At 34.9% G+C, this 13,531-nt stretch overlaps 1 protein-coding gene across 1 annotated transcript; it reads left to right on the top strand.

The window, feature by feature from the left end:
* The first annotated feature begins 270 nt into the window (after nt 1–270).
* On the top strand, nt 271–9,819 carry LOC104243997 (MOB kinase activator-like 1A). The gene is made up of 7 exons (XM_009799290.2): nt 271–497; nt 1,489–1,537; nt 2,732–2,840; nt 3,850–3,943; nt 7,011–7,144; nt 7,971–8,134; nt 9,491–9,819. Exons 1-7 carry the CDS (start codon nt 475–477, stop codon nt 9,563–9,565), a joined length of 648 nt encoding a protein of 215 aa, XP_009797592.1. The 5' UTR covers nt 271–474; the 3' UTR covers nt 9,566–9,819.
* The last annotated feature ends 3,712 nt before the right edge of the window (nt 9,820–13,531 follow it).

The following is a 13,531-nucleotide window of genomic DNA, read 5'->3' on the forward strand; positions in this document are numbered from 1 at the left end:
CAACTTTTTTGTCTCACAGATTTGTGGACCCAGAAGTGTAAGATTGGGGTTCACAAATTTGTGAGACAAAAAAGAGTCTCATACAACTAGTGTAAATTGTACGAGACACAAAATAAAACTTCTCCATTTTTACACATTTAAATTTGGTTAAAAAAGTTGAAAGAAAAACTGACCTTTAACAAACCATTAACCTCAAACTATTTTTATTTAAATTTTCCTTTTTGCTTTTGCATTTTAAGGTTTAGGAGGTGTCAAGTTCTCAGATGCGAAGTCAGTGGGAGACAGCATTTTTTCCTCTTACCTCCATTAGAAAATAGAGAAAAATAAAGGCAAACTGCCCGCCCGCGAATAAATAAAAGCCCCCTCTCCTGTTGGTCAGCTTTAAACTTCTTCTCCGCTGCCCCCTCTTTGTTCTCCTTCTTCTCAAAGATCCAAACTTTTTGAATTTCTCTTTCCCAATATCTAAAATTAATCATGAGTCTTTTTGGTCTTGGAAGGTAAAATTGTAATCTTTGTTTCTATGGGAATGTTGTGAATTGTTATTTTCTTTTTCTGGAAATTGGGTGCTGATTTTTCTATGTTTAGTGATCTCTGATTACTACATAGGGTATCCGTTGATCTGGATTTTTTTTCGTCTTCTATATTTGTGTTTTTTCTTTAATAAAATTTTTGACCTACTAATGTTATATTGGTTTAGATTTTTTCTTTGAATGAATGCTGATACGCTAGATGAGGTTTAAGGATGCTTGATTCCTTTGGCCATTTTGGGGTTAGCTGTGTATACGCCTGAGATGTATGGAATTTGTTAGGAGCTTCTTTTTATTGTGGCTTTGATGCTACACATATATAATTACCATTTTGTTTAACTGTTTTGAGATTGAAATTTGGGTTAGCTATCAGTGTTCCATGACATGTATTTGACGTTGCCATTACCCTATTCTTCAATGAAGCTGGGCATGTCAATTGAAGGAACTTACTGTCGTGTTTTTCTCTTCTTAAAAGATTATTGCTGTATAAATGAATCAAACTTATTTTATTGTTTAATTTTGTAATGAAGCTGAAATGCCTATATATGGAACCTTTCACATTTTTGCCAATTACTAAATTATTCATGTAGATGGATCATATTTTTCATAGTTTCATTTGTAAAAGATGTATAGCTTGCTTGTCCTGATTGGTTTAAGAACCAAAGGATTCCAGAGATGGTAAAAGGAAAATAAATAAATAAAAAGAAACTTCAAGAGTTCGTCTGAATGAAGAGAACACTATAGCTTGGCATTTTTATTTCAAGTATATATATATTTGCTTTATACACTGTGAAATTCTACTGGTTTTAGTTTGACCTGCTTAATCTGTAATTTGCTCATGTGTTGCCGGTGGTTGCATTGAGCTTTAACTTTTAGTGCACCTCACTTTCACATTTGGCTGGATAGTTGTCTGTAGTCATGCGCATCTTCATCTAATACATTGTTTATTCTTTCTATATAGGAACCAGAGAACATTCCGGCCCAAAAAAAGTGCACCTTCAGGGAGTAAGGTTGCTCGATTTCTTAGTCCAGGAGAAGGAATTCTCCTGTAGTTTCTTTGTGCTTTGGGTACTTATTTCCTGTGTGTTAACTCTTTCAATCACTGTGTTGATGTTAATGCCTCCAATTTCTGAAACTTTTCGGTTGTCAAAGAAAGAGCAACCTTCAAGCTTTAGGGCAGACTAACTATGTTTGACCAATTCTCAATGATTCTTAGCGTTACTATCTTCATGCTAATGTGCTTTTATGATTGATTGACCATGATAGTTGGGATTTTGAGAACTGTGAGAGTTATTCTACTTGTTTGGAGAGTGAGGCAGTGACTAGGTGAGCTTGGCCTTAAAAGTTAATATTATTTGATTTTAGGGAGCTTTCGACTTTGCGAATGAGATATATAAAATATCGGACTTTAGAATGTTAAGTGAGCAAGTCATTTTGTCTTGTCAATGCCATCCTAATTAACTATGTGGCCAGCGAGGTGGTTAATTTTGATATTATGATAAATCTGTGCTTTTGGTTCACATGAGATCCGGTTTCTTTTTAGCAAGGTTTGTGGCATAGATTGGCACACTTTCTGTTCGTTTGAGAAGCATCAGGATGATATGAAATCAATTATTTTTTGAAAAGGATTATTATATAGTGTCATAACTCTGATAAACATTTCAAAATTGTGTTTGGAGCTCTTAAGGCACATCTAAGCTTCAAATTTTGATATGATAAGTTTTGTTCAGGCTAGTTTCAACAGTCGAGAGTATTGCATGCTATGAGTTTAGATCCTTGTGGCAGATATTGAACTTGTAAGCATTTACAGATATATCTAAAGATACACAATTGGGTTGATGAGCACTATTAGGCGGGCTCTAGCCTTTTGGTATTATTCTCTTGTATCTTCAACTGGATTAATCATTTCTGGTATTCAAGCTATGGAGCCTGCATATTATCATGAAAACATGTTAAGTTCATTTGTTTAATGCAGTTTCAAGGCAGTAATTGTTCCTTATCAACAAATTTACTGGAGATTTGTGCTTTTCTGGATGAATTTTCTTCTATCTGTTCTATGTCTTCTTCCTAGTTTATCATTTTCCAGGACATTTCTATTCTGGTCAGACAGTTGATGTGATCCATGAACTGTGGAGTAGAAGAAAAGTATTTTCCTATTAACTAGGTCATCTTCCTTATGTTGTTCTCCTTTTCTGCTATTGCAGGGGGCACAGTTAAGGAAGCATATTGATGCCACGTTAGGTAGTGGAAACTTGAGAGAGGCTGTAAGGCTCCCCCCAGGCGAAGATATTAATGAATGGCTTGCTGTCAACAGTACTCTTTCTCCCTCTCCACCTCCCTATCTTTCATGCACTTGCATGATCGGCGGAACTAGGGCTTTCGATTACGGGTTCGGCCGAACCCAGTAGTTTTGGTTCAAACTTTGTATTTGTCTTAATGTTTGTCATAAGCTTCAAATCCTAGCTACGCCACTGCTTGCATGTCGATTTCTAGCATCCCAATTTTAGCTCTATTTGTGTGTCTTAATGTTTCTCGGAAACAAACAGCACAAGTGATTGCTGTATTCACTATTGCCCTTTAGCTGCAGGCCTAATCTGTTGCGGAAGTACAGTCGCACTAAATAGCCAAAAAGAAAAAGGATGTTAAACTAACTGCTGCACTTTCTTCTGACTGTCCCAAAGATTTGTCATTTATCTATAAAAGTTCTCTATAATTCTTTACTTTTTCAATATATATCCTGGAAGAGATCACATATGACTTTCTTCTTCTTCTGATAAATCTATATATGACTTAAAACTTTCAGAACTTCCAATCATCCAGATATATTCTCCATGGTCTAGTTCAATTTGAGCAGAAAACTTCAAATTCTTCCCCTTGTACTCATGCCTTGTTGAATTAGGTTTAAGATTGAGGGTGTTGCCGGAGTATTTAGCATGTTGAATGGTTAATTCTAGGGTACAGGTGTAGTATGGGGATAGGTTTTAAGCTCGTGTGAGTATTGTATTATAGTTTGCACAAAATCATGCAGTACCTTGATCTTTATCTTTCTGGGCCAATCTAAATGCCACATGAATTTACCATAGAGAAGAAATTTCACCAAGTGTTAAATTCACATTTAACAACAGCTTTTGTAGATTGGCTTAATATCCGTAACCAAGTACAAAGGCTGGTGGAAAGTGAAATACTGCATATATTATTTTTTCTTTGCTCTTATAGTACACACACACATACGTACACATTAATTAAGTTTCTTTGCTCAGTTTTTGTGATAAGCTAATCTAAATTTCAAAACTGAATGGAGGTTTTATCTTGCAATATCCAGCTGTTGATTTCTTCAACCAGGTGAATCTACTTTATGGCACCCTGACTGAGTTCTGTACGCCAGAGAACTGCCCTACAATGACTGCAGGCCCTAAGTATGTTCAGTAAATGACCCTTGATGATACTTGTACAAACTACTATTTGCTATGTAGTTCAGTTATGTATAAGAATAAGGAAAAATCATTTAGATGCTCTCTGATTTTATAATTAAAAAGGTTGCTTTTCTTAGCAATATTTGAGAAGGGTTAAAATTACTGTTAGTCATTCCCTCATTGCTTTCTCTATTGATATTTGTACTTATGAAATGATTTCATTTCTTATCAGATCTTACTAAGTGGTGAATGTTCTAAAGTTTTGCAAAGCTATCCTCTATGTGGAGTTAATTTATCTAGGTGCTAATAAACAAGAACTGAGCCAGTTAAGAAGAATAATTACTATGAATCTTCATTGATCTTCCTTAGGCAACTGTGGGAAATTAATGAAAATATCCTTCTAAAATTACATGAAAGGAAATCTGTGGTCTGGTATTCGATACCACATGAATGAATCTCTGATCGGAAGCACGATTAGTTTGATCAGCTTGAAAGAGGCCTGCAGAGAGTTCTTGCAAAATAAATCATGGTTGCTGAAGTACTTTCCATATGTGCTGCAAGCTGTTCGGAAATGAGAGAGGATGCCACAGCGCTTCTTTGACCAACAGTCAGAGTAAAGATGAGCATGTACATTAATTAATGGTCAATGGTACAAAGAGATGATACGTTTTTGCACATTTCAGGTTTAATTCCCAAAAGATAAATATTGAGATGATGTTATTAACTGATTATGATTCTTATTCATCAGGCTAGGTGGAAAGTTTGTTCTGAAATATTTTTCATATCATTTACTACTCTATGTGTGGGAAGATATCTGTCTTTTAGTTCCCCAAAAGAATCTCCACAAACAAAAGGGCAGAGGACACACATTAAGTTCATGATTTTAATACTAGTGTTAACTTTTTTGGATATAGTAAACTTCAACCTTAAACCCGCCTACCCTGCAGTCCAATATTGGCCCTTCCCACTTTGTTTACTGGGGATTTGTGGTTGGGGGGGGGGTCATTTCCACTAAGTTATCCCTCCCTTCCCTAGTGTGCTTTAGCGCCTATAATCTGTCTTGAAGAGAGTGACAGTAAATAGTAAATATGGTCCTATAATCTCTGTCTCGAAGAGAGTGACAGTAAATAGTAAATATGGTCCACAACACGATACATTAATTCTCAAGGAAACATTATGGCAAGTGATTAGTAAGTATAATTGAATACATAGTAGTTAAATATGATTGTAATGCTTAAATGGCTGTACGCATGTGTTTGAAATTTAAAAAAAGTTGCGCTTGATTGACATGGTTTCGTTTCACATGCTTCAACTAATTGCAATTTGCTCCATTCCTTAGAAATGAAAGACATCCTAAAGGAAGGTTACACAACCAACAATGTTATATGGGAGGGAATGTTATTCTTCTTAAGGTCAAATCAACCCATAAGATGAATATCATAGAACTGCGGATGCTAAGATGAATGTTCAGTTGTACAAGATTAGAAAAGATCAGAAATGATTGCATTTGAAAAAGGGTCTAAGTAGCATACATATACGATAAAATTAGAGAAAATCACTTGAGATGTTTTGGCCATGTCCTGTGTAGACCTCCATATGCACTGATACATAATGATTGAAGGTGATAAAAGGGACAAGGTTCATGGAAAATCATATTGAGGAAAGGTGTCTCAAAAGACTTACCATCTATTGGAATCATTGTAAATTTTACTAAGAATAGAACACAATTAAAATAAAGGACCTATTAGGCGATGACAACTGTTTTAGAGTAAGTTGTTGTTACTCTTATATTAGGTTTGGTATTTGTCAGAAATCTTTCTATTTGGTTAGAAACTTGTATGGCCATGTAGAGATAAATGTGAGATTTAGAGAATTTATAGTTCTAGGGATCTTCTAACTTGCTTTAAAAGACAGACTATTTGGTATTGGAATGAAATGGAGTTGAATTTAGTGAGTCGATATAGAGAATTTATGTATTCAACTCTAACAAAAATCTGGGATTTAGGGATAGTTGATTAATTGATCGACTGATTTCACTTTTTTTCTTCATATGTGCATTTATTTGCTAAAGCACACACTTCAGTTGCACTTTGCGTTTAGAACCCCAGCTGATCCTGGTGCTTTTCTACATGCGCTGCCTTTGAAAATGCTGCCACTTGTAGCTGGTAATTTTTTTTGATTAGGTAATAAGTACCTATAGCTGGTAAGTTATAAGAAAGCATTTAAACAATGAGCATTTTAAGAAGTTCACCGAACAGACACACTAATCGAGGAAGTTACCAATATGTATTAATTATGAACTAACACTGTGTGAGTTACTAATTATTGTTTCATTCACAGTTTGGTAAAGTGAATTAATTTTTGATCTCTGTATTGAAACTGCACTATTCATCCAGAAAAACCTAATAATAATTGGATCTGGTTTGGTTGAGTTGAACAGTGCGGTTCTTTATCGCAAAGAGGAAGCAGAATACAATGAACGGTTTGGATGTATGAAGGCTGCTTATTGTCATAAAAAGCTTAAATGATTAATATTTGGACGTACATCAACACAATTGTTCCTTCTAGTTCACTATCTTACTCTCACCATTTAAACTTAACGCTGCAGCCAGAAGTCTAGACCATTATTACTTACTAAAAAAAAAAGAAGAATAGAAGTCTAGACCTTTTTTTTTCTTCATAATATGTTTTTTCTGCTTGTCTTTCATTAGTTATTGGTGAATTGCATTTTCCGCTGCATCTTTACAAAGAAAGTTACTTATTTTGCTGGTCATCTTAACCGTGTGAATGCTCATTCCTCCTTAATCAAGTCCGACTTTGATTAATAGTCTACAACGACAACAACAACAACCCAGTAAAATCCCACAAGTGGGGTCTGGGGAGCGTAGAGTGTACGCAGACCTTACCCCTACCCCGGAGGGATAGAGAGGCTGTTTCCGAAGGACCCTCGGCTCAAGAAGAAGAAAAATAAACAATAGACAATAGAAGTTTCTTATGGTGTTATTTTTTTATGTTTCAAGAGGAGAAAACTTCACATAGTCTTCCTGACTTCTTCACATATTGATTTTAGGTATGAGTACAGATGGGCTGATGGTGTGCAAATTAAGAAGCCTATTGAAGTTTCGGCTCCAAAATACGTTGAGTATTTGATGGACTGGATTGAAACTCAATTGGATGACGAATCTATATTTCCTCAGAGGCTCGGTAAGTACACAGTTTTTATTTTGGAAGGCATCAAATGTTCGACACTCATCTAAAATATTAAGATAGCGGTGTTACTCCCACACATTTCAAGAGTGTAATCTCATTTAGTAATTCTCATTTCACTTATCATCTAATTCCTCATCAAACCAACTAAAAACTACTGTATTATCATTCTACTTTTCTACTCTGTCATCATTATACTTCAAGTAGTATGGTTCTACTTTTGTTTAGTAAAATTTTCACTTCTCAAAAAAGCTAGTACTAGTATAATACTCCCTCTGTTTCAATTTATTTGAACCTATTGCCTTTTAGTCCGTGCCAAAAAGAATGACCCCCTTTCCTTATTTGGAAACAATTTACCTTTATGCAATGATTTATAGCCACACAAAATATATGTGCCTTATTTTACACCACAAGTTTAAAAGTATTCTCTCTTCTCTTAAACTCCGTGCCCAGTCAAATGGATTCACATAAATTGAAACGGAGGGAGTATTAAAGTCAACTTCTTGGTCTCGGGGCCGAGTGAAGTTGTGACGAATAAAAAATATGTTGGAGGGGCCCCTTTATTCCACATCCCCATTCAAAAGAAAAATAAACAAAAAATAAATCTTATTTCCCTTCGCTTTTGACAATACATTGCTTCAATTGTTTACTTTTGACTTGGTTCTGTTGGGAGAGGAGGTGTCGTGGCAGTGTCTGGGATTGGAAGTGGATGGCTGGGCCAGGCGTGATGAGATATTCTAGCTTACTGATATCAATTCTCTTTCCATCTTTGTTTGGACTAAACCAATACTTTTGTCATTAATTCTCTATGCCCAATTTGTAGGTGCACCATTTCCATCTAACTTCAAGGATGTCGTGAAGACAATTTTTAAGCGCCTCTTTCGTGTATATGCACATATTTATCACTCCCATTTTCAGAAAATCGTGAGTCTTAAGGAGGAGGCCCATTTGAATACATGCTTTAAGCATTTCATACTCTTCACCCATGTGAGTTCTCTGAATCTCTTTCTTGTGCACACTACTGTTTTTTCTTTCTTCCAATGCCTGAAAACATGCTCATTTCATGCATCTGTCCAAATTGATATCATGTTATCTTCTTTATTTTCCCTGGTAATCTCTGTTTAGCTTTTCAAGTGGTAGTGTTCTCTCTCTTTTCTTTTGTTTTTTAATCTTCAGATCTGAGTACTACCTCCTTCTTTCTCTCCCCTCCCCCTTGTCTAAATTTTCTCTAACTTTATCCTTTCAACCTAATGTAGATTCAACCGAGATTTGAGATTGTACTTCTTAAACTTATTATTTTAGTATCATCTGAAAAATTTGTATCATGTTTTTCATAAAGGATTATGTATCTCCATCAGCTGACAGAAAATTAAAGGATTAAAATCTGAATATTCCAACTAAGGGGAAAAACTTGTGTCTTCCTCCGGATGTCTGTCATTCACTAGTTTTCATCATCTGCTTGCTTGCTTTGCTTGTTGTTGACCAAGGTACGACTGGTCATGAGGAAATGATTTTAAGCTCTGAATAATCGATGGCTCTCAAATATAGCAGGATTAGATCTTCTTAACCTATTTATTCTAAACATGCTGTTTAAAACGCTGATGATGAATATGTAGAAGTGGGTAAGGTGAGTCATCTAGGTTTATATTCTCAAGAAAATAAATCATCAATAGCTAGGCAAATCCACAAGGTGTGTGTTCTATGGATAAAATTAGGGATCGGTTGAGATAAAAGATTATTAAATAGAATCTGGTCCCTTTAAGAAACCTGGTTTGTTTCAGGAAGAGCAGTGGTTCTCGGGTGTGTAGAAAGAAGGGAAGATGGAAGTAATTTTTGCCCTTTAGTTGGTTGACGTAGGCCTTCTCCTGACAGACTTACGTTTTTTCTTTCAGCGGATAAGTATAGAATTGTTGAAAGAACATAAAGTATAAATGTTTTCATCATTAGACTAAGATGTGGCAGAAATGTAGAATGTTCCTGGAGTCTTGCTTCTGTTATTCGTTTGCATCTATTTTTCCTGCTGGAAGGAAGATTATGGAGCACAATTTTCAGGGCATCTGTGGTATTTTCAGGGTTAGATCTTTCGCAGAGGACTTAAATCATAAATCTTATTGTTTCTAGTTTCCGGTAGCTCTTCCGTCTTGCTATCCTAATTCTACAACAAAGCTTCTAGCACTACCTTATCCAGACTACTAGTACTGGAATGCATGGGATTGTAATGAGGGGAATAGCTGTTTTTTCTGCGAACGCCTACATATGAATGAAAATTGTTTGTGGTGCTTTTAGCATTTTTATGTGGATTAATTACCATGGATATTAACAATTGGTATGTTTATTTTGTAGGAATTTGGACTGATTGACAAGAAGGAGCTGGCTCCACTCCAAGAGATTATAGAATCCATCATTGTCCCTTACTAAACATGATATTGTATTTTGCTGCTAAATCTGGAACTATATAGCCATAATATAATGAAGATGTCGTTAATCATCCAAAGTATATAGCCTCAGGTGGCATTTCAAGTGTTTGATGATGTATAACGTGTTGTATGGTTGTAGCCTTTCTATATTGTTTTCAGGGGAAATCCTTTTGCACAACTAAATGAAGAGCAAACAAATAGCAGCTGGACAAAATTACAGTACAGTTATAGACAATAATGTTTCTTTTTGCTTAACGATCATCAGGCTGTAGGTGTTGTTTCTTACTGTAGACGTGTGTTCTCTCTTCTCTTTGCTGTCCAGGTTTATGGTTAATGGTGTTGGAGATATTAGCCGTTACCAATGTTATTTGACTTCTTTTTTTGCCTAGAAAGTCATTTAACATATTTTTCTAATAAGAAGGTAATTCAACTTTGCTGAAGTATCTTGTAAAATAAGTAGGAGGAAATAAAGGATATATTTTCTACGATATGTAGGCAAAGTTGAATGACTTTTTGGTTACAAAATTATATAGTGACTCTTTAAGTAGTTTAGTTATTTTAATATAATAATATAGAAGTTGAGTGACCACTCGTAAAATCATTCAAACATAGAGGAAATGATTTCATATTTTTTTACGATTTGAATTTTAGAAAGTGCGCCTACAAAGACCTTTTGCGTTATTTTTATATCTTTTCCCGTGTTTTTTTATTGATTTCCTGTAAAAATGTCATATATATAACTAAAATGACATTTATAATGGATCACGTTAAGTCGTAAATATCCAATTAAATTGCTAATGATACCAGACACCCATTGTCAGTTATGGTATTTCTAATAATATATTTCTTGTTTGTGATTTCTAATAAATTATTTCTTGTTTGTGGAACAAATTCAGAAACCATCAACCTTTTAGTTTTGCGCTGCCCTATTGTTTCACAACTATGAAACTTATATTTGCATATGCTGGAATTACACCGGAAGATACAATTGATTTGATGAGAATTTGATATAAAAGGAACTTGTCAAAAGAACACCATAAATGGTGGGGAACTATCCCAACTATACTTTGTAGGAATTTCACCAGGTATCCGTTTTGACATCCTATTTAGAACTTGGCCAATTTTTTCAAAGAATTTAAAATTTAGCATGAAAAGGGAAACTTCAGGCAAAAGCGTTGTTCCTACATCTTTTTCTTGTTCTTCCTCCGCCTCAAGGTCATGTGATATTTGCTAGCTTTTGGGATATGCTGTGACATTTTTATTTTATCTTATGGATATGTTATTGACGTTTAAACTTGTTTGTATGACCCACTTGTCTGTGTGTTGGGACAATAACAATTTATGTTTTCAAAAGATTGGTTCTTGGTGCCCTATGGTATTTTAATTTCACTATGTTTTGGATATCTCTATGCATAAGGTTTACAAAAAGTGACTGATAACATTGGCACAATTGTTGCTTCTTACGTTCATTTTGGTTCCAAGTTCCATACTTGAGAGATACGGGTATGAAATTCGGGACTGTCAAGCCTAAGTTCATATCTAACTGCATACTAACTTCATACATTTAGGTTTGATGTTATGCTTGATAATCCCCAACTACGTACGGACCCGTATGTCTGAAGTTCGGAACTTCATGCTCATGGTTGTCAAATTCATTTCAGCAAGTTTTAAAGTTAATTCTAAAGCGATTAAACTTTGAAAATTTTGTAAACTTTGGCTATTTTTTAAATAAAACCCGTATATGTGATCATCAAATTTGAAGGTCATCCTGACAAGTGTAGGAGGCCTTTTAAGTTTTTTAACAAGCTAGCAGAACGCCATCAGTTTATCCAGATTGTAGAAACAACTCGGGAGAAGCAATCAATGAGTTCAAACAAGAGCTGAAGATATTGAATACCAAGTAGTTCACTAGAATGGATATGAAGGTTCAAAGCATCAGACAACATTTGCTAGAAGTCAGTCCAAGAATAAATAAAGGATGAGTACCATCATGAAGTCTATTTGACATGGAGAAAGAGCTTAAACTGCAACTAGAGAAGTGAGTTATGATTGAGGAAGGTATAGCTAAACAAAAATCAAGGGTATAATTAACAGTTGAAGCTAGGGGATTCAAACACAAATTTTTCTTTGTTAGCTTGAAACATAGGAACATACAAAATCAGATTGGAAACCTCATTTCTATTACTGGGGAGCTACTGCATGCATACTAAGGAGAGTATAGCTACTTAGATTATTAGAGGTTCTTATAAAATATTACTAGGTTCTTCTGCAAGCCTCCTACCAGCTATAGATCCTAGCACTATGAAGGAAACAGAGATCAACAACTGCACTTAATTGCCTAGTTACTAGACAGAAAGTTTATTTGGCACTTAAAGAAATTGATGACTAAAACGTTATAATAAAATCTTTTTTCAACAAGTCATAGCCAATATTCGGAGAGAAATTAACTGATGCAGTGCTGAAAGTTTTTGGTGCTAAACATATCTACAAACCAGTCAATTGCACAGCAGTCACACTGGTCCCTAAAGTTCAGAATCCCACCTCTATCAAGTAATTTAGACCTATCTCTTGTTGTACAGTTATGTACAAAATAGTCTCCAAGATATTAATGAGCAAAATACAATATGCGATGGTGTATTTTGAAGCCAATCTACTTTTATACTTGATAGAATCATTATGGATAATTTTAAACTTAGTCATGAACTAGTGAAAAGTTATGGAAAGAAAGGGGTATCTCCTCGATGTATGCTAAAGATTAATATTCAGAAAGCATATGATTTTGTGGAGTAGGTATTACTGGAGCTTTCAATTTCCTTGATAAATGGGAAGCCTACTGCACCTTTCCCTACCAAGAAGGGACTCTTTATAATAGTAGTGCTATATTTTAGTAGGTCCTTGAAGATCTTGAGAATGCAGCCTAATTTTAACTACCACCCTAGGTGTGAAAATATAAATATCATACAAATAGGGTTCGCAGATGACCTTTTACTATATTGTAGGGGTGATGTGGTGTCAATTCATCTCTTGTTTCGTAAATTTCAAAGCTTTTATAAAGCATCTAGATTAATTGCTAATCTTGACAAGTCTCAGTATACTTTGGTGGTGTTTTAATTGCTAATCTTGATAAGTCTCAGTATACTTTGGTGGTGTTTGCTCATTAGGTCAGCTGAAAATACTATACATACTTGGCTTCTCTTGAGGTGATTTTCTCATAAGATATTTGGGAATTCTATTGTGTACAAAAAGGCTCTCTGTTGGTCAGTGTCAACAATTAGTTGAGAAGATTTTAAATAGAGTGACATCCTGGGCTTTTTCAAGTTTCTTACTTATGCTGGTAAACTTCAGCTCATCAGGAGTGTCTTTTTCTGTGTACAGACATTTTGGTCACAAATTTTCATATTGCCTAAGAAGATTGTAATGGAGATTGAAAGCACATGCAGAAAATTATTATGGACATGAGGGGTAGAGATGAGTAACAAAGCTTTAATTACTTGGGATAGATTCTGCATTCCACAATTAGTACCAAGGTTAAACATATTAGACATCAAAACATGAAACAAAGCTGTAATTTTTAAGCTACTTTGAAATCTATGTAGGAAAAAAGACAAATTGTAAATTCATTGGGTACACATCTACTATAGTAAGAGCAGATCTATCTGAGCTACAACTGCTAAGCAAGAATCATGGATGGTACAAAAAATATTGAAAGCTCGAACTATGCAGATGAGGCTAGGTACAGGGAAAGTTCATTTTTGGCACTACATAGATTCTCTATCAGGAAGATATGCACAAATATTAGATGTGACTTTCAAAAAGTGCCTTAGAGAAGGCTTGTCTGTAATATTGGATCCCAAAGGTGGATATTTATATTGAGAAAATATGGCAGAGGTTATAAACTAAAGATAGGCTAGCTAGATGAGGTATTGTGGATGATCAGACTTGTTCATTATGTAATACTGAGAATGAA

Source organism: Nicotiana sylvestris, chromosome 8 (assembly GCF_000393655.2).
Source record: "Nicotiana sylvestris chromosome 8, ASM39365v2, whole genome shotgun sequence".
In the NCBI taxonomy this organism is placed as follows: Eukaryota; Viridiplantae; Streptophyta; class Magnoliopsida; order Solanales; family Solanaceae; genus Nicotiana; species Nicotiana sylvestris.